The sequence below is a fragment of the Etheostoma spectabile genome, chromosome 17 (genome assembly GCF_008692095.1).
Source record: "Etheostoma spectabile isolate EspeVRDwgs_2016 chromosome 17, UIUC_Espe_1.0, whole genome shotgun sequence".
NCBI lineage: Eukaryota > Metazoa > Chordata > Actinopteri > Perciformes > Percidae > Etheostoma > Etheostoma spectabile.
The window spans coordinates 12,761,844-12,781,577 of record NC_045749.1 but is presented as its reverse complement, the minus strand read 5'-3'; the positions used below and the strand labels follow the sequence as shown (position 1 = coordinate 12,781,577).

General features: G+C 39.9%; 1 protein-coding gene across 1 annotated transcript in view; it reads right to left on the bottom strand.

Annotated features, from left to right (window-relative positions):
* Positions 1-5,120: 5,120 nt before the first annotated feature.
* The window catches only part of golga7bb (golgin A7 family, member Bb), a 15,249-nt gene continuing 635 nt past the window's right edge, over positions 5,121-19,734 (bottom strand). Inside the window, exons 2-5 of the mRNA XM_032541657.1 lie at positions 15,679-15,804; positions 14,720-14,872; positions 10,376-10,477; positions 5,121-9,172 (exon numbers count right to left, since the gene is read on the bottom strand). Coding sequence (XP_032397548.1) covers positions 9,086-9,172; positions 10,376-10,477; positions 14,720-14,872; positions 15,679-15,804 — 468 coding nt within the window. The 3' untranslated portion in view covers positions 5,121-9,085. The remainder of the gene's footprint in view (positions 9,173-10,375; positions 10,478-14,719; positions 14,873-15,678; positions 15,805-19,734) is intronic.

Here is a 19,734-nt window from a genome sequence, read left to right as displayed (position 1 = left end):
GGGCTGTGGTTTTTTTGCATTAAAAACAAACCTCACTTGTCCTATTACTGTAATGTATGTGAGGTGATCTTTTTTTAGGTTGTACACACAGTAGTGTTCATCAACAAACTATGGTGAAGTCAAATGCACAAAGCACATGGAACCCTTCATTTTCTATTCAACACTACATACATCATTATTTTCACGATCCCATGTGTTTCTTACAACTTTTCAGGAAATTAATAAATATTTTGACAAAAAAGTTGACCAAAAAGTGAAAACAAGATACTGACACAGATTTTGGCCAACACATTATTCTGCAGGGAAGAATCAGCTCTTCTCAGCAATCCCACAACAGAAACTGCACAACACAATCATCTTATCCAGAGTTAGACCGCAATCACTCTCATATCGGAGGATAGATTCATCAAGTTTTGGCAAGTAAAGTTATCCAGAGTAGTGACTCTGTGTGTGTGTGTGTGTAAACGTGTGATTTAAAGATTTCTCCATATTCCCTCACCCAAATCACAGATGGCACCTGTAAATATCAAGCATTTCAGCTGAGACTTAGAGACTGAACTCTATTCTCTCAGAGACATCTGTAATGAAAACTACTAGGCAACGGAGCATGAAAAACTAATGAACTAACACTAATGGATGTGTTGAAGCAATTAAAATGACTCACTATGGATCTGTGTTGGATTCACGTCGACAATGTTGTCATGCTCTCTATCTAAGCCAAAGACTCTGTGGAGGAGAGAGACCAAGGGTTTAGCAACATCACGTCCACTCAAGTCAAATATTTGAATGTTTGCTCAGAAATGTTCACTAACAGATATGTCAAAGAGGTTCAACTGAGGTTACTGTAATGATATGATTGTAAGGACAGAATTCAAACTTTTTTGTAGTTTGAATCACATTTTTGGGTCAGACATGAACTGATATTTAAGCTCACAGTTTGCATGAACAATGAAATCCACAGGTGTTTATCAAAATTGCACGCGTTTAAAAGGATATACCGGTGTTTTTGACCCTTTTGCTCACATTCTTGTACTCCTCAATTCATAAAACAATGTAGTTATCTGTTGTCAAAGACATGGCTGTGTAAATCCAGTTTGTAATTATAATGTTTGTAAACAAAGAAAGGATACCACTGAAGATCGTTGGCTATTTGACAGCCCTTAACTATATGTACATGCAATATGCAACCAAACATACCATTTACAGTGTTTACTGTATCTAATTTGGCGACTTAACTCAAGATAAGCTTTTCTATGTCAGGTGGAACATCAATAAATGAGGCATTGTTGAAGAAAATAAATGAAACCCAATATCCACAGTGATGGATTACAACGCTCAACCACTTTAGACATACCTAAAAATAGAGTTACATATTTTTGATATGGACTGGAAGTTCATGGCTACAAAAAGGTAGTGAAATGACACATTCATCCGTAACTACAATAACAGAATAGACTCCACTGAGAGCAAGGTCTGGGATTCTCAAACTGTGTAATGTACCTTAACAGTGTCATTGAAAGATGTCCAACAACATGCAGGATGGATGCAGTGTGTGTGTGTGTGTGTGTGTGTGTGTGTGTGTGTGTGTGTGTGTGTGTGTGTGTGTGTGTGTGTGTGTGTCATGGTCACTGCCACGGCATTGCTTTGCGCCCCAGAGGCTCCAGATGTGTTTCTTTCTGCTGAAATGAACTGCAATTGGAGATGTCCCTGTACAAAATAAAATCTGGAACACAATGCTCTATGTGTATGTTTCAGGGGAGTTTGGGCCATTGTGTTTGTGTGTGGACCATGTGGCAAAATAACCCAAATACCTTTTTTGCATGCTTTAGACTACTAATCACAGAATGCCCCACAAACAGCAATTGCACAATATATACATACAACAAAAATGACCGAAGATCAGATATACAGTAGACGGATGTGTTAAGAAAAAAAGTCTGTTAAATGTGAATGTATATGTTGTAGTTGCATTTTATTTTTAGCCGCAGCCAGACGGTAAGCATGTTTATTTCTCTTTAGTTTTGTGAAAACAAGCTTGTCCCTGATGCTAACAACTGAGCAGGCTTTTCAGAGCTTTATAAGTGGAGAGTGGTGCTGTGTGCAAACTCTTGTCTCCTGTGTTTTCAGGCCAGTAAAGACCTAATTCTAGAAATGAATTTGGTGTTTGTTGCAGCCTGCGATGAAATTAATTCTCCATCACCCATGCCTAAAAACATCTCAAGTCATTTGATTTAAATTTATTTGACTAATTTCACCGTGCCCAAACACTGAAACAAGTCAACGACATTACAGATTAAGCTACTTTGACAACCACTTGAGCATGAATAGCATCCCACAGATGGCTGTTAACTAGGTTTTAGGTTATTGTAATTGCTAATTTCAAGCCATTTTTCCTAAACATCAAAGACACAGTAATTAAATAAGTGATGACACATTTCTTTCCCTACATACATGGTCTGGAACAAATCTCAGTATTGAAAGGGCATACATGTACAGTTTAAAGAAAATTCGGTTCCATTTGTCAACTTATATTTGTAGTCAGCCTTTATCCCTGTTTCATCCCTGCTCTCTTCAGAATCTCCTGTTCCACATTTAAAAAGCCGTTAAGAGTACAGTGACTGACACAGCACCATTTATTTGCCCCAAGCAACAGATCTTAGATGAACTACACACAATAACCTTTGTTTCACAACTAACCAAGGTAATCAGAAGTGACATTTTAACTTGAACCACATGTTTAACATTGTTTTTATGTAGCATTCTGGGCTGCACTTGGGGGAGGTCCAGTCAGTGGCAAACACAACACAAGGGCTGTCACTCACGCTGAGGTTAAATAAACTGAGCAGATAGTCATGCCAAAGCCAACAGGCAGGGCAGCGGTAAGCTATAGCTATAGAAAAATAGATTTAAAGAAGAGTCTCCAAAATGGACCAAAACACAGAGAGAAATCCTGCAGTTTCCACCATGTTTTCCTTCTTCATAGAGCAACTCAGCACACGTTGAAAGGGTCCGTGTGGGGGTGGGATTTTGTGTACATAATGTCTGCGTCTGAATCCCTCTGTTTGTTGCCTCACCTCCACTTTCTTTGTATTGTAATTTTAAACTCTGGCGGATTTATGAGGACTATGGAAAACTGATCCTCAGATTTCTCCAGGGTAAATTGAGACAGCTAGCTAGACTATCTAGCCAATCTGAGTTTTCTGTTGCATGACTAAAACAACCTATGAACAAGTTCCTTCCTAAAGGCCATTTTTGCAGCAGCTCCATGCAGAGCTTAGTGCCGCCAATGACGGTTGTGATTGGTTTAAGGAAATGCCAATAAACCAGAGCATGGTTTTCTCCCATCCAGGAATGCTGTGTGGATTAGCCAGACCCTCCTCCACAGCGCTTATGGAGGAAGGTCTGGCAAAGCAAGACTACTACAGACCTTACTTTTCTCTTATTCCAAGTGCTTCTTAGAGGGGCTTCATGTTTGCTGCATTACATGCAAGCACACAATTGTAAACTTCACTATACTGACTGCTCTGCTTTTGCCAGGCACCGCTGCCAGTCAAAATATTTCTAGAACACAGAGGCAGTGGTGGGATACTGATTTTCTGTCATTTGCAGGAATAAACATTTTAGTTTTAGTTTACATTTAAGTCAATAGCAGAAAGTGGCTTTTTCGCTTCTGGGAGGCCGTGACTCAGACTGAAAAGAAATTGTGGAAAAGGTAAAGCAGGCCAATTTTTTCCATGTTTTGAGAACAAGGAATAAAAGAGCAGGAAGGGCGTGGAGGAAGCAGAACGGACAGAGAAAGTTTCTTGCAGCCAAAGAACGAGGAATTTTAAAACTTGGAAACTCAAAACAATTGCAGCAACAACCTGTAGCAGAAGGTATGGGGAAAAGATTTTAAGCAACAAAGGAGGTCTGTATAAGAGAAGAGAGTAGCTTGTTAGCGTGAGAGTGACCTTTCCCCACAGGTGTTGAGATGTTTCCTCAGTCCTCTCCTGTCTTTGAGAAAATATCAGTTCACTCTCACCGCTTCTCCTCTGTCTCAGCTCGTGTGATCAACACTAAGCCTCAATATCTGCCAGAAAGTTATCATGCATATTTTGGCCTTATGAGCAGGCTATGATGGATCTACTGTACACCTCTTTTACTCACACAGACACACACACACACACACACACACACATGTACAAAAAGCAGTTTGGGTGGTCACCACTGCAAAACCTAAACCTACATTAAATTAGTTGTTGGCCACTGGGCCAGAGCAACGAGCTGCAGACAAAACATTGACATATTTTCACCTTATAAAGTCGATACGGCAATTAGTGTTAGCAAACAGTTGCCCATTTACACATCTAACAAACATGAAACAGCATTACTATTATTCATTTGGAGTTGTTTCTGTCCACTGGTGAATTTAAGACAGCACTCTCTCTCTGTTAACTCTGTTTTTGTCAGCATCAACTCCTCTGGGAAATATCTGGCTCTTAAGCTGCTAAATGCTTCACAAGATAGTTTTTAACCCCGTTTCTCTTAAGCAGAGGTTTTCCAACTGTGAAGTGGCTCAGAGGGAGCATAAAGATTATACTCTTGTAAGTCATCAAATCTGAATACTGACATTCTACAGTTAAATTTAAATTGACTTACACTTTCTGAGGCTATGTATCCTGCGATGGAATGTCTAAAAATGCACTTAGAAATCACTGAGTTTGGCACTAGTAAAGGATATTCTTTAGATACTGCTGGTGGCATAAAACCACAATACAACATACTGTAATTTATTAGTTGATTTATGTTTTGTATTAATAATCTGAATTTGCAAAGTAACTAATGTTATCAAATAAATGGAAAAGGTACATTATTTGGTTTCCAAAGTAGAAGGATAAAGTAGTATAAACTGGAAATTCTGAAGTAAAGTAGAAGTATCTCGAAATTACACTTAATTACTTGAGTAAATGTACTTAGACCATACCGACCACCTGGAGATCCTGCTGGCCTCAGGTGACATGCCTTGGTCTCTTGGTAGTTTCCTGTTGTGGACATCCTGAGAAATGTATGTAATACGGAGGGATCCAGTATCTAAACACTGACTTGATCTGTTAGAGACCAAAAGCAGCCTGAAGTTACAATGATTCTCTTTCCATCAACTTCATCAGACACTTTATTCATGTCTTGAAGACAGCTGAAACTCTTTTCTACCGGCTTTGAATAATAATAAACTTTTAGAGGAAAATACACAAATTCACTTTAATAAATATGCAAATAATTAGATGTTAACACATAAATAGCATCAAGATAAAATATAAATTTCTCTCTCTTAGCAGCATAACCAAGGGAATTTGTTGATCAGGGATTTCACTTCCTGTTATCTGGTACTTTGTTTGTTCGCATGCACGCACGCACGCACACACACACACACACACCTTGCAGCATTAAACATCAATGAAGTTTTAGTCTCCTCAAGGACTAAATTAACTCAACTTAAAAGGCTGTCGCCAAGACTCCACACGTCATCTTCTACAGTTTTAGAAAGACATGAATATTCTCTCATTTGTAACAGCATAACACACATACGATGCTGATGACTCCACATGTCTGAACAAACTTGCTGCATTCTCAAATACAGTACAAGATAAATACAGTATGACGTGGGAATTTACATACAGAAATGGACTATACATAATTTCCGCTTCTCCTTCAAAGACAAGTGTTGACACAGAGGTTATCTTGATAGTCAGCATGATAGAGGCCCAAGTATCCAAAGTGTAATCTGATCCGTTATAGTGTACTTGTATATCAATGCACATCTTGTTTGTGATAATCTTCACTCCCTTGGTCTTCATTAGTCATTCTTGAAAGAACAAGCTACATAACGCCTTATGATATGGCACACAGTGCTTCTTTTTCACCTCACCCTTAAAGGATAGGTTCAGATTTTTTACCATATATTTATCGAAAGAGTTACTGGCTACTGTAAACATTCCTCCTTTAATTGTTAATGCTCTTTCAATGTATATATGGCAAAGGGATCCTTATTGCAGGACTTAGAGTCAGAAAAATTCATTCTCTAGGCTCCAAATTTTCATGTCTATCCCTCCAATATTTGTGGAGATATTTTATTTTTATTCTAGAAAGTTGTGGACCAACTGACAGACCAACAAAGCCATCCCTAGAGAGGTTAGCATGGTTGAAAATGTGAACTAATCCTTTAGGAACTTTATACTTCCCTGAAGGTCATTATCATCATTACCCCTCTATTTACCTCCACAATAATACTGACATTGTTAATATTACTAACAATATCATGAGCTACATTATCAACACAATTGTTGAAAAAATGAAATCCTCATTTTACACAAGATACTACAAAGCAGCTCTAAGCTGTACAGATTATGTGCTTTTATAGCTGCTCTATCACTTGATGCCCAAATTAAAGATATACCAAAATATAAAAACGTATTTAGGGACTAGTACTGGGCAACAGTGGTGTTTTGGAATTATATAGCATAATGACATTCCCATCCACTTCTTTACACTTTATAAACTCAGTGGTCATTGACAAGCATGTACAGTGCAATTCTTAACCTTTACAGTTTATACACACTAATTTTTTTGTTCTTTATACATTGTCCAATGAGCTCCTTTATTCACTTATTGACAGTGTTAAGTCTGAGAGCTGAGTTTTTAATTGGTCAGTCCATCAGCCCCAGGCTGGGTATCCATTCCACTGGGATGAAACATGAAGGCATCAAAAAGAACAGGAGGCTGAACACAAGCACAACTGAACTCAACTGCTCTGGTAAAATGTCTTTGTAGGTTCATCTCACTCATCTAGGCAGTAAAATATTGAGTTGAAATTAAACTTAAAATCAAAAATTAAAATCTACTGAGGATGAAGCAAAACAACTTTCCAGCAAGTGGTTTAACTACAACTTGACACTGCTCTGGTAAATGTACACAAGGCTAGTTGCAAGGCAGGGGCTCTGCTGAGGGTTTTGCTCAAAACTAACTATGTGACTAAAGAAGAGGAAAAGGGCTACATTCTCATAGCTGATTTAGAGATCATGTTATGAGGTGAGTTTAAAGACAACAAAACTGAATATGGTAAAAGAAAGAAGAAGACAGAAACTGTGGGAACAGAAAAAAAAGATGCAGACATCCAAACATTGCTTAAGTTTTTTTCCAGTTTTGTTTGACGCTGTGTGGGTGTGCTGTCTACTGGCATCAACAATGTTGCTACAAAATGCCTCCACACACAATTAACCAAGACAGGATGCACTATTTCCCACAAGATAGACAGATTGTATGCTGCTCAGGTACTGAAGATAATGTACAAGAAAGGAAGCTGCAGGGCAGTGCGTTAGTGTAAGTAAGTAAGTAGTACTAGAAGTTATGTGAATCAGACTATAAATTGGACTTTGTCTTTACACTCAAATTCCTGAGGTATTTTTTAAAATTCGGAAATCCAGAACATCCTCAGTCTGTCACTAGAGGGAGCTAAAACTATGTTTTACGGCAAAATGATACAAATGCCCCTTACATTTCTGATAATAAATAACTAACAGTTGACACCAATGAACTTAAAGACTTTGATGTCAGAGACATTTTTAATCTAAAATCTTTATCTGCATCAACGTTACTCTGTATTTCTTAATGTCTTTGTGTGCATGTCAAATACATTCTAGACATTCTTTTTTGATTTATGCTGTCTTGCATTTTGTATAATTAGAAATAATCTGCATCTACATGAGCAGCAGAGACCGACTAGAATAGAATATCAGGTATTGAACTCTGTACATGCTGATTCTTCTACACACACACCTATATTCGCATCCAAACACACACCTGTTATTAACACCCTATTGGTTACCATACATTGTGTGTTCAGTTCTCATTTGGGAAACTGATCATTCCTCTTGACATCTCCTTAATGATCAGCAAGCTTTCATCTCAACGTAGGTGAGGCTGGCACTAATGGAACACAGACCTACACAACACACCAGAGACAATACATGTACACACTACCAGGGAAACTAGCGCAGGCTCACAGGGCCTGGGATTGTTTGGGTTCTCAATGAGCAAAGACCACAGCGAATATTGTCTGGCTAGGTTGACTCTAACTCTATGTCTGTCATAAACTGTGTGCAGGAACGCTTGGTCACTAGCCACAGGTGTCTGTATATATATGTTCTATGTGCTTATATGTCCCCTTGCTAATGTCTGGATGAGTACTTGGGCACGGTTGTGTACATTTGTATGCATATGTGTGTAGGAGTGTGACCTACAGCTGTGATGTGGATCACTAGTATCCACTACTGTGAATAAGGATAAATAATCCAAGGTGCTCTCTGTTATCCATTTGATAGTGAAGCCAACGCATATGAACAGAGCATATAACCGAGCAGTCCCACAGCAGTCCCAATTTGCCAGCATTCAAAGTGGCTTGACCCCAACCAGCTGAAGTAAATGCAATCATTCAGCTAGACCGGGGAACATTGGGTCTCCCAGGAGCCCAGAAGTTTTCCTACTTCCAGATTTCAGAGCTGAAGCACAGACCCAAGACTACACTGTCAATGCGTCAGCAGATAGACATAGTGACTGTGACCCCCCTGAAAACAATCAAGCACTGACATTGAGTCTAATCAAGGGTAAGCATGCTGAATCAGCCATACAACAGAGATGCTGTGACTCATGGAAACAGACGTGATGGAATGAGAGAAAAGGTGAATGAAAAAATTGAAACAAAAGAAATCATTATTAGTTTGGTTTGGATAGCTGTTGGAGAGTTGGAGATATTCCCTCACAGACACTCTGGATGTTGGCTCGTATATGTGTCTACTGCCTGTGTGTCGGTTCTGTTGCACTTGTGTTTGTTCTGCTATCCAGTGTGTTTGTGTAAGCCAGTTACTATTCTTGAGGAGGTACGTTGTAGGCCCCAGCAGGGAGAGTGTGAGTGCTGTGGATCACCTCCTTGCTTTTTTGCTCTCCATTCTTAGTCTTAGAACCTGGTGCTCTCATGTTTCAGTATGCGGATGTTGGTAAGTGTCCCGCTGCCCCTGTGGTGGTACCCGTAAGCCTGGCACTGCCCCTCCAGTCACCGGGCGCTGCTGCCTGCCGACGACATGCCGCTGCTGGGACTGGAGCTGCCCGAGCCCCGGTCTTCAAACACACTGATCTCTAGCTGAGGAAATAAAGAATGTCAAGGATCATCAGGTATTAAAATACAGAGTTGAGAAAGTGCTGGTGGATACACTTCTACAATCCCAGACAGCCCTGGTTCCTTTCATATCCAAACCCTCTTCTCGCTTATTCTAGATGTGTAAAGCTAGACCAGGCTGCAATACTTCTGAAATCTATATGTTTCTGTACTGCTTTCACTGTTCATCCCAGTGTTGTCTTGTGAATGTGGGGGTGCACAACTTAAACAACTGATCTCAGTTGAGGTGTACTCATGAGATGTTTCTACTTTGAGAGATCAGTGACTGGCGTGAATTATTGCAAAATTTAACAATAGCACACAATAAGTTACATTGTTTGCTCTTCTCCTGGAGACTAGTCTCCAAAGTGCTCCAAGAAATTTAAATTGTGATCTCAAAGTAATACAAGTGAGATAAATGCTATGCAGTTTGTTGAGAGAATGGGGTCTTTAACTAGACAAACAGAGACCACATTGTATAGGAATGCATTGACTAATAAGTTGGTAATCGATTGGCCCATTGACTTGGAGCCTGTTCTTTGAGCCAGGTCTGTGTGATGGTCTACTGGACACATTCTCTCGAATGAGGACAAGAGGAACTGACATGAGGAACTGTGAAGGAACACGCCGATTGACAAAGAAAGACACACATCTGGCCACTTAAAACAAAAACAAAAAAACATACAATGGGTGTGAAGAGAAAAAATTGTGATAGAACACCTTATTTTGGAATGACTAAAGAGAACAAGATGGCCTGAGCAAACAAAACACAACATCACAAGTGCATACACACCTTAGGCTGCTGATTCATCACATCCCCCTTTTCCTTTTTCACATTTTCTTATGAAAGGTCATTTGCATGTAACATGCATGCTTTTTTCAACCCCGTCCTACTTGTCCTGGGAATGACAGTTGGCCACTGAACAGCTCCTCTGCAGCAGCTGGAGTTTAAGTGCCTTGTTCAAGGGCACCTTGATTGTAATTTATGAGGAAGAGAAGGTACTTATTATTTATTTATCCAACCCAGATGTTTCTAGCAGTCCCAGTATTTCTAAGTGGAGACCTTCCACTCCTAGACACTGGTTACTTCAACCTCTAAACTACTGCCAGCTCCTCTGAGTCTTTTATATGTCTCACTGTCCTGTTTGCCTTTATTTTCTTAAGATAAAGCAGATGAGCAAAGGATACAACCCTCATTCCTCTCTCTACAGGGTCTGTTAGCAGCAGACCTCTGGGAGCGTAGATCTTTTCATTCTGCTCTTGGACGTAGCCTGATATCTTCTTCAGCACCTGGAGTGAAACAGAGGGGTGGAGAGCAGTTAAAAAAGGACAGAGGTACATTTGGAGATAATCCAGATTTGTTTAGAACCATTGGAGGCATAATGAAAGCCTTCAAAACGTTAGCAGAAAATTATATTCCAACTGTGGACCCATTACCCGCATATTACTTTTCAAGTGCACTCTGTGTTACATGTAATAACCATGTACCTAAAAGCAGCTAAACAAGGGCAGAACTGCTGCCTCTGTGCCGTCTTGGGTGAAAAAAAATGGAAAAATGGAAGAAATGAGTTTGCCGTCCTTCTGCGTATAGTTAGCATATGGCATACGATACTAACTCTCTTGAGTCATTGCCCGTCTTTATTTTTCCTGAACATTATAATCTAAACCCAAAGTAATTCCATTATGCTCTAAGTAAGGCAGTTATTTTTATACATAGTTCCAAGCCACTCATGTTAAGCAAGGCTGTATGAATTGAATTACTAAAATTGACGAGCATGAGCTTTTCTCTTTTTGAAGTTTTCCATTTGGAAGCTTTAGTTCCTAATTCCAAAGATGGCCCTCTCAGGCTAAATGTCATGCCTTGGTTAACTGTCGGGGCAATTTGGAAACACTCTCAAATGTGAGGTGGACAGTTTATTTGGATTGCATTGGCACTGGACTTATTTCTCAGTTTTGCAAGTGAGTATTGCATCAAATGTGCAAAAACCACAGAGCAGCAGTGGAATGAACCTGAGCACTAAGTTCAGACCATGTCTTGGCAAACAAATTCAAACAAGCATGCCTGTATAAACTCTCCTACGCATTACAACTACACACACAGTTTGCCCTGGAGACTAGGAGAGTGCACTGTGATGTAGTCCCATATTGCTGCTGATAGCAACCAAATGACTGCTGACTGATGCCCGGTAATGCTAAATGACCAATGGCAGATATTAGCTAAAGTGGCATCATTAGAGCAGCTTATTCAGCCTTAGCTATGCCTCTGTGGACATCAACAATGCTGATGTGTCATGCCTCTCCTACACTCTGTCTAACCACGTCAATCAGCTAAACCACGCTTCACTGGGCCTCATGTACACTGAGAGAGCTGTCACCACTACTAAAAAGAAGGTGCAAGCTTTAGCACGTCTATGTGTCTGTACTAGAACAACACACATTTGTATCACTTAAATAAAAAATTACAGTTTTACATAGTGTATATTCTACTGTATAGCAAAAGGAAAACAAATGTTTATTACAATTTGGTCTGATTTGTGTAGCTTTGGAATTTGTTTCTAGTCACCAAGATAATTGTTGAGATCTGGGAACACAGCTAAAATGAAGTCCAATTGGGTGAGAAACATAAGTGGTCAGACAATCAGTTTGTTGTACAGTTGTAAACAAGCAATATTATTTGTAACTTTATAAGGATGTAAAACCGAAACTGACAGCAACTGGAAGTCTGGCTAACCTTGGGGTTGGTTTAAAACCTGTAGGATTGTCTGACAACTTGTTTATCTTTCCCAGTCAGTCGTTTTAGCAATTAACTACAAAACTACAAAACAAGGATCCATGTTACAAGCTACAATTATCCTTAGAAGCATGCTGTATTAGGATGGACACTTTTGTGTCTGATTTGTTGAACATGACACATTCACTTCCTTTTTTGTAAGTTAACTTAAGGTCAGTGCAGCACTCGGCCCTAAGAGATTAAAACAATAGAAACTGAGAAACACACTGAGCAGCGCTCCTCTGGGATGTCAAAGGACTGTTACAGCTGCAGGCACAGCTGCTAATAGAGTAACCCCTGCTAGTGGAGACTAAACCACAGGAAAATACATCTTTCTGTCTCCCTCTGGAAGAAGACAAAGAAAAAAAAATTATTTGGAAAATGTTACAATCTTGGAGCAAACAAGACATGAAATGGTGAAAAGCCATTTAAGAAGCCATCAAAAGGCAGTGGTTTGCTCTATTGCGCTGCTTTAAATCAGTCAGATCTATGTCAAGTACACCTAAGCAGAAAGCAACAAATATTCAGCTTGGAACAATTATTGGAATCTCCACAAACACAAAAAAAACTGTTTCTTTTGTTATAAATGCCATCAAAGAGAATGAAGTCTCACAGAGAAAAAGAAGAGACACCCAGAGCCCTGACTAATAGGTTTATTGTGGTCTAAGGAAAAGGCCAATCCTTTCACTGCAACATAGCCCTCAGGGCAGCTCAATCCTCTTCAGCGTAACAATGTGACAGTCTAGTATACAAGCTGTGGCACAGTTGTACTGGCATGTCTGTGACAGTCCTTCAGCTTTGTGAGTGTGTGCATATTGCCTAAGAAGCAAAGGTGTCGCACTGTTTCAAATGCATGCCAAAAGTGTTTATTCCTCTGCTAGAATAAAAGTTGTTCATGTCACCAGTGCAATATTAAAGGAATAATGTGTGTATACATTTGTCTCAGTAAGTCCCATTTGTGCAGCCACATTCCTGTGAATAACAGAAGAACAAAAAATAGGAGATGGAGGGCACATTGTATGCATGAGGGATGCTTTATGAATGCTTGTGTGCGCATGTATCTGTTCTGACATGCTGGGAGCAATCAGTGTCCTTTGATAGGGTGAGAAGTAAGCATCAAGGGGTCTGAGTGCTCCAATGACTCTGCACACTGATCCACGCTCACTGGTGTGTGGCCTCTTTATCAGCACACACGCATGTGCGCGCACAAACAGCATCAACTTGGGTGGGTATATTTGATCATGTGCAGTCATAATGTCATTCAACCAAGATGATAAAGTTACAAAAGTAAATAAACAACTCTCCTGTGGGGCTGATAGCATCTCAGCGTCTCAATGAAGCAGCTCCCAGCTGACAGGGAGATGAAAGGAGGCTCAGACCAGGCCGTTTGTGCATGGCTTCAACACAGCAACAAGTCCTTTTGTGCTTCTCGGTCAAGCTCCCAGTACCTCTGTACTGCTTTGATAAAGAAATGTTTACAAATGCAACAAGACTAGGGAGATTAATGTTGACACAGGGGCATGCTGGGACTTCACGCCACTCCAGTTTCATCTAAACACCGGCAGGTAGCCACACAGACACAAAAGGATTAATCAAACTCACTTGGTTGGTCACTTGATTGTGTTGTATGCGTGTGCTCTTGTTTAATCTCATGTAGCAACAAGCTGCAACACAGCCGCGCAGACGTTTAAACACCTGCCCTTTTTCATGATGGACATCTTGGTTCTGCTGAAGGTGAATGTTATTTTATATTTGGCGTGCCTTGCTGTGCCCACCGGCACACAGCTGTGGAGGTAAACACCGGTTCTAAAAGCTAGTGGATGAACAGCTGAAGGGAATATTGTGCAAGTGAGAATCATCTCGTACCTACTGTTTTTGGCTGTGCTGCCCTGTGTCAGTGGGTGTAACGCTGTATTCTGACCTCAGAAAGCCATAGTGCATTAGGACAGACAATGGAATGTTTTTGTGTGAGATAGAACTGGCTTTCATAAAAAGGAATAAATATGGCAGTAAATAAGAGCTGAAATATTCCTACAACAACACATGCTAAAAGGATCCAGATGCATTCAATTACTTTGATATTTTTAATACGAAAATTATTTAATGTTTGAATATGTATCATGGCAGCACAGTGAGGCCTTTCTCTGTGGAGATAGCAGGGCCTTTCTACCAAGCACGCTCACATGCATATTTGCAAGGTTTGTAAATTGCCTATGGGTGTGAATGCTTGTTTATCTATGTAATGTAATGTAATGGTTGTGTGAAAGACTGCCGACCTGTCCAGAGTGTACTCTGCCTCTCCCCCAATAAAATCAAAAAAACACTCTATAGCCCCCTTCCAACCTCATCAGGACAGTAATAGTAACAGAAATAGGATGTGTATTTTCTATATTTACAGCAACAGTCCACTGTTTTTTGGTTTCCTCTGCAATCCATAACTTTTCTTAACAGACTGTTATGAGACTGTGGCCTCTGGAATTATGATTGAGTTTTCTATAGAGCTATTTTAGCTGGAGAAAAAACTGAGTATTCATACCAAAACAAGCTGTAATAATACAAATAAAAAAACAATTCCCTTTTTTTGTTTAGTGGTATAATCTCATCTACTTCTTAGAGAGAAAGAAAATTTGCATATTTCCCAAACCTTTGTTTGTTTTTTTGTTTTGCATTGATAAAACCTCTTTGTTTAATTCTCCTTCTAGTCCACAAATGCTATTTGGCCATTTTGTGTGCTGGTATTTAGGTTTGCACAGGTTTGTTACCTTCTCATAGCGTGTCTCCATGCAGAGGAAGACGATATAAGCTGTTGCACAAGCCAGACATCCTTCCAGGTACGACTGACCTCCGATTTTTTCGGCCTCCACATAATAAGAGTTCAGGGTCTTCACTGTCTCCTCAAGCAAAGTTCGCTCAATCTACTTACAAACACAAACAAATGTCCAGGTAGAGATATGGAGGCATGCACACAGCATAAGGACTGCAAAAATAAAAAGTGTTCTGGCATAACCGTGGGAGCAAGCTGGGAGCAGCCTGCCAAACATACCAACTGCATTCTGCTCAACCCAAAGTACTCCTACTTTGCCGATTTATCAACACACCTCACTTGAAGAAGAAGAAGAAACATGAGCCTAACATTAAAAATTCATCATAAGTGTTACAGCATTGGGTAGTGGTTTGAGCATCTGACAGAGAAAATTTACATTTGAAATGTTTACTAATGGTCCCTTTGCACTGACTCCCTGTGTTTCTCTCTCTGTTTATGTTTCTTTCTTGCTGTGTGTGTGGACTGTCTGCTTCCGATGCTAATTGCTAGACACATCTAAAATAATGCTCCAACATAACATTATTCACAGATGCTAATGCAGCAAGGTAAAAAGAGCAATTAAACAGCACATTCTCTCCTAGAGAGAAATGTTTCAACATAACAGCATGAGGCTTTTTTAAGGGCTTCTCAGCACAAACAAATGTTTTAACATAGTTGTAAAATTTACTTGTTCTACTTGTGTCTGTTCATTTACTGACAAGTTTAAGTTAATGCACAAGCAAATGTCAAATCATTCACATGTGCTCTGTCATCCAGTGTGCACCGCTGTAGTAATCTTATTAAGATATATTGAGCAATCACTTGTTATGTGCTAAGAGTGGGTGTTGTTTTAGGTAAATTGGGATTTTGCCAGCATATCACATTAGCCTGGGTGTGTGAGTGTGTGTATGTGCTCACCCTGTTGTCGAGCTCTGAGGGGAATTTGGTCTGGAAACGGCACACGGTTCCTTCGCTGTAGTCTCTCTGTACAAACACCTTTGTTACCAGCGATGCACTGTGCCTTAGCTCCTGAAGATTGTGAAACTAAACAGAGGAAATGCACACATGTTAAATTTGTGCTGCATAAACACATTTATATTCATGCAGGTGCAAGAGTAGCATGTGATTTTCTTGTGTGTAGTGTTTTTGATTCAGTAATTTACTATAACTCCAGACCAGATACAGAAAACTTTTGTGATTCTCAGAAATTCCAGTCTGACCAAAAACCATCTCAATACAAGTTATCCAAATTTCCTGATAGTTCCCAGTTGTATTTTTTTACCTGGCAAAAGAGGTGCAACAGGGCTACACAGTGAGAAAATGGTACTATGCTTCAACATAAACAGCAGTGCAGGCACAGTGAGCCTTCTCACTGCAATCCTTCTGCATCAACAGGCCCAATAGCAGTAATAACAAACACATTGAAAGACACCCCCTTTACAACAATTTGGTGCTGAGTGGTGTATTTTACACACAGTCGTTCTCAAGGGAGAATACAGCAGCAAGCACATGGGCCAGTGTAGCTTGCCCCCTGCTGATCTAAATGACTACGCAGAAGAGGATGGTAATAAGAAATACAGTAGGAGTGTAACAGTAGAGAGAGAGGGATGAACAAAACGGGGTGAGAAAATAGAGTGAGAAACAGTACAAGAGTCATGTATTCATTTCAGAGCCTCAAATAATTTTAGAAAAACTACATGTTTCACAGAATGTATTTTAACATATGTGCAGTTGTTCCCTTTTAATATTCACTTCATTTTTTTCCAAGGATAGTTTGGCTAGCTACTGCAGTGTTCCTATAATTGAAAGCCAGAAGAGCCTGTTTATGAGGTTACCTGCATGTACTGTGAGCGCCAAGTAAGGAGACATAGTACAGTGTCAGCCTTTCATCTCTATCTCTCACAACCTAGAATAGCATCGAAGCTGCTATTTTCGTCAGCCAAGAGCCAAAATCATCTCACAGCCACTAGATCTTTCTGTCTGCCAAATCTTTTAATATCCTTCTTTTTGCCTCCTCCATCTCCCTAACACACTGCCGCCCCACCCTCCCTCCTGCGCTATCTTCAGACCATCATGATGAACAACAAGTCACTCTATTAATACCACTAATTATCAGCACAATAATAGGGGCAGGATTCCAGATTGGTCCATCTAAGCTTTCAGTTTCTCAAAGGCAGAGCAAGATACCCAGGGCTTGGTTTACACCTATTGCCATTTCTAACCACTGGGGGACCATAGGCAGATTGGGGGAGCTTATATTATTGTTAAAAAACCTCATAAAGTGAAATTGTCATGCCATGGGACCTTGAACTTGGAAACTTGTGTTTCAGAGTTTTAATCTAATTGGTCTAATGGGGACGTTGTGGTTAAAGGTCAAAACTGAAAAATGTTGTTCCAGCCAGTGTATTCTGTATCATTTCATGTAATGTTCTGATTGGGTGGTTTGGAGACGCAGGTTGTAATGGCAATTTGATCCTCAATTTGGTCTGTCTTCTCAATCAAATGTGTACTTCTCTGCAGCTCAATGTTAAGTGACCTCACCCTAAATAACCAGGAAGCTTGAACCCTTTAACAATTTACTTACAAATACCAAAGTTCACCAACAATTATTCTGCTTTGATACAAGAGGATTCCATCAAATATTTATTTAGTCACATGGTGTTCATGTTATTGGCATTGCAGTCTTGTCTGTGTCCATTTAAGCCTTTAAGATAAATGTTTTATGTTGGCAGAGTGCTCATGTTTGCGTGGGAGATATTGGTTCAAATCCAGCCTATTACTGTGTCTAAATATAGTACACAAGCAGGCAGCAATGTTAAAATGTCATACTGATCACACATGACTCTAATAAGAAGCTCTTCTCCATGCGGCACCGTCTGACTACTCCTTCCACCCACACATCTATCTCTTTTAGAGTGGTTTACATTGATTCAATGCAGAAGTGAAATAAGCACAGGCAAGATAAGTTACAGAAGAAGGATGTGGCACCAGTTAAGAGGCTCACAAAAACACATTTCACTAAGCAAACAAAAAATAATGACTAATGAACTAAACAGCAAAGTACAAACAAATGATGAATTTCATATTTTATTAGCAGAAATAGCCACTGGTTGACCAAACAAATAAAAGGTGCAGAACTAAACTACTCTATGTCAATTTAAACCAGAAGTAAAAGATGACATAGGACACATCAATGAACTCTAATGACCAAGGATGTAGCTAAAATGAAAAAAAGAATAGAACTTTTAACATATTTTCTTTGTCATTCCAACTCTGTTAGCCTCCCCCTATCTATTTCCTCCAGCTTGGATCTAAGGGTCTGTGTTACTGGCAATGTCTTGACATGCTTTGTAGTCTAGTCACTTTGACTTAAGGAACACATAGTGACAGAAAGGATGAGTGCTGCCAGTGGGCAGACATCGCAAAAATGCGCACACACACACACACACACACACACACACACACAGTATTACATTCAGAGTTAGATGTTTCAGTCTTGCTCCAAAGCTTTTTCAGGATTTTTTTTTCTTTCAACTCTTCATAATATAACTGGTTTTCTGCCATTGAGAGCAGCATTTTTTAATGTTTGCTGCCAAGCTAGGCTAGCCAGAGGGATATGAATCATACAAAGTTTACACAGTGTTGACAAACAGTCAAATTTCCATGAGATCTAGTTGGAAGATCAGTGACTGTGGCTAAAGCTGGAAGGGGACTTCTCTTGTGGATAAAGGTGTAGTATTTGTTTCTGTAGAGAGCTGACCCAGTGCAAACCTCTGAGATAATTCCTGTGCTTTGACACATTATTTGTCAACATTGTGTAGTACTCGAGCCAGGGCTAGCCTATAGACTGAGAGTAGTGGACTTTATGGATTCAGAGACCGTCCATGCAGCACTAGCAGGCTGTTAGTCACTTAACATAGTCATTTGCTGACTTGGAATACAATAAATATCAATGAGTTCTATTCTAATACAATTTGAGACAGTGAGACAGAGACAGAGAGAGAGAGAGAGAGAGAGAGAGAGGGACAGAGAGAGACAGAGAGAGAGAGAGGGAGAGAGAGAGAGAAGCATGGATGGGAAGCAAACTGTGCTGGTCATCTCAAACACCAATCACCGATGGTTAAAAACTGCAGCAGTCTGTTCACATTAAATATGCCATGGATAATTGATGGGTCTTGGAAATAAAATTGGTTCTCGTTGTATAGACGGTATGTGTTTGTGTGCACGCACGTGTACTGTATGTGTGTGTGTGTGTGTGTGTGTGTGTGTGTGTGTGTGTGTGTGTAATTGATGGGGCTTGGACAGGGATATTGGCTGTCCGCCAAAGGAAATCAGGGCCACTTTGCCAATGTCTTGCAGGCTCAGAAAAAAGAAAGAAAAAACACAATCATGAATCCTGCCCAGCTTACTGTCCATTGCACTTTACCTGCAGCACCATTAAGCTTGAATTACAACTTCACTCACTCATAAAGTGGATGCTTATAGCTGTATCCAAAATACATGAACACACACACAAACACACACACTTACACTCATGCATGCACATATTGCTTGCACAAGTGTAAGCTAGCTCAAACTTGTCTCCTCTAGTGAGATCATTATTATGATAACTAAAGCAGCCATGTCTTCAGCATTATGGTGACATACACCGAGGACACAACGGGGGAGAGAGGAAGATGTGCTGCTGGCCTGACAGCTATCGGGCATTACTGCGGTTATAAATACATAAGAAACCCCTATTTGGAGAAATGATTTGTACTATGTGACTGCCTGAAAAACAATTTCTGTCATTTTCTGGCTCTGTGCATCTTTTGCTTGGTGCTGTATTAAGTTGTCAATCATGTTGACTACTTTTATTACAGGTATGAGTTCAATAAATTATTACATCTGATTCACTATGTGGCCAAGGACAAAGTCATGTCAAGCTAATGTAAAAGTATGACAGAGAGAGAGAGAAAGAGAGAGAGAGAGAGA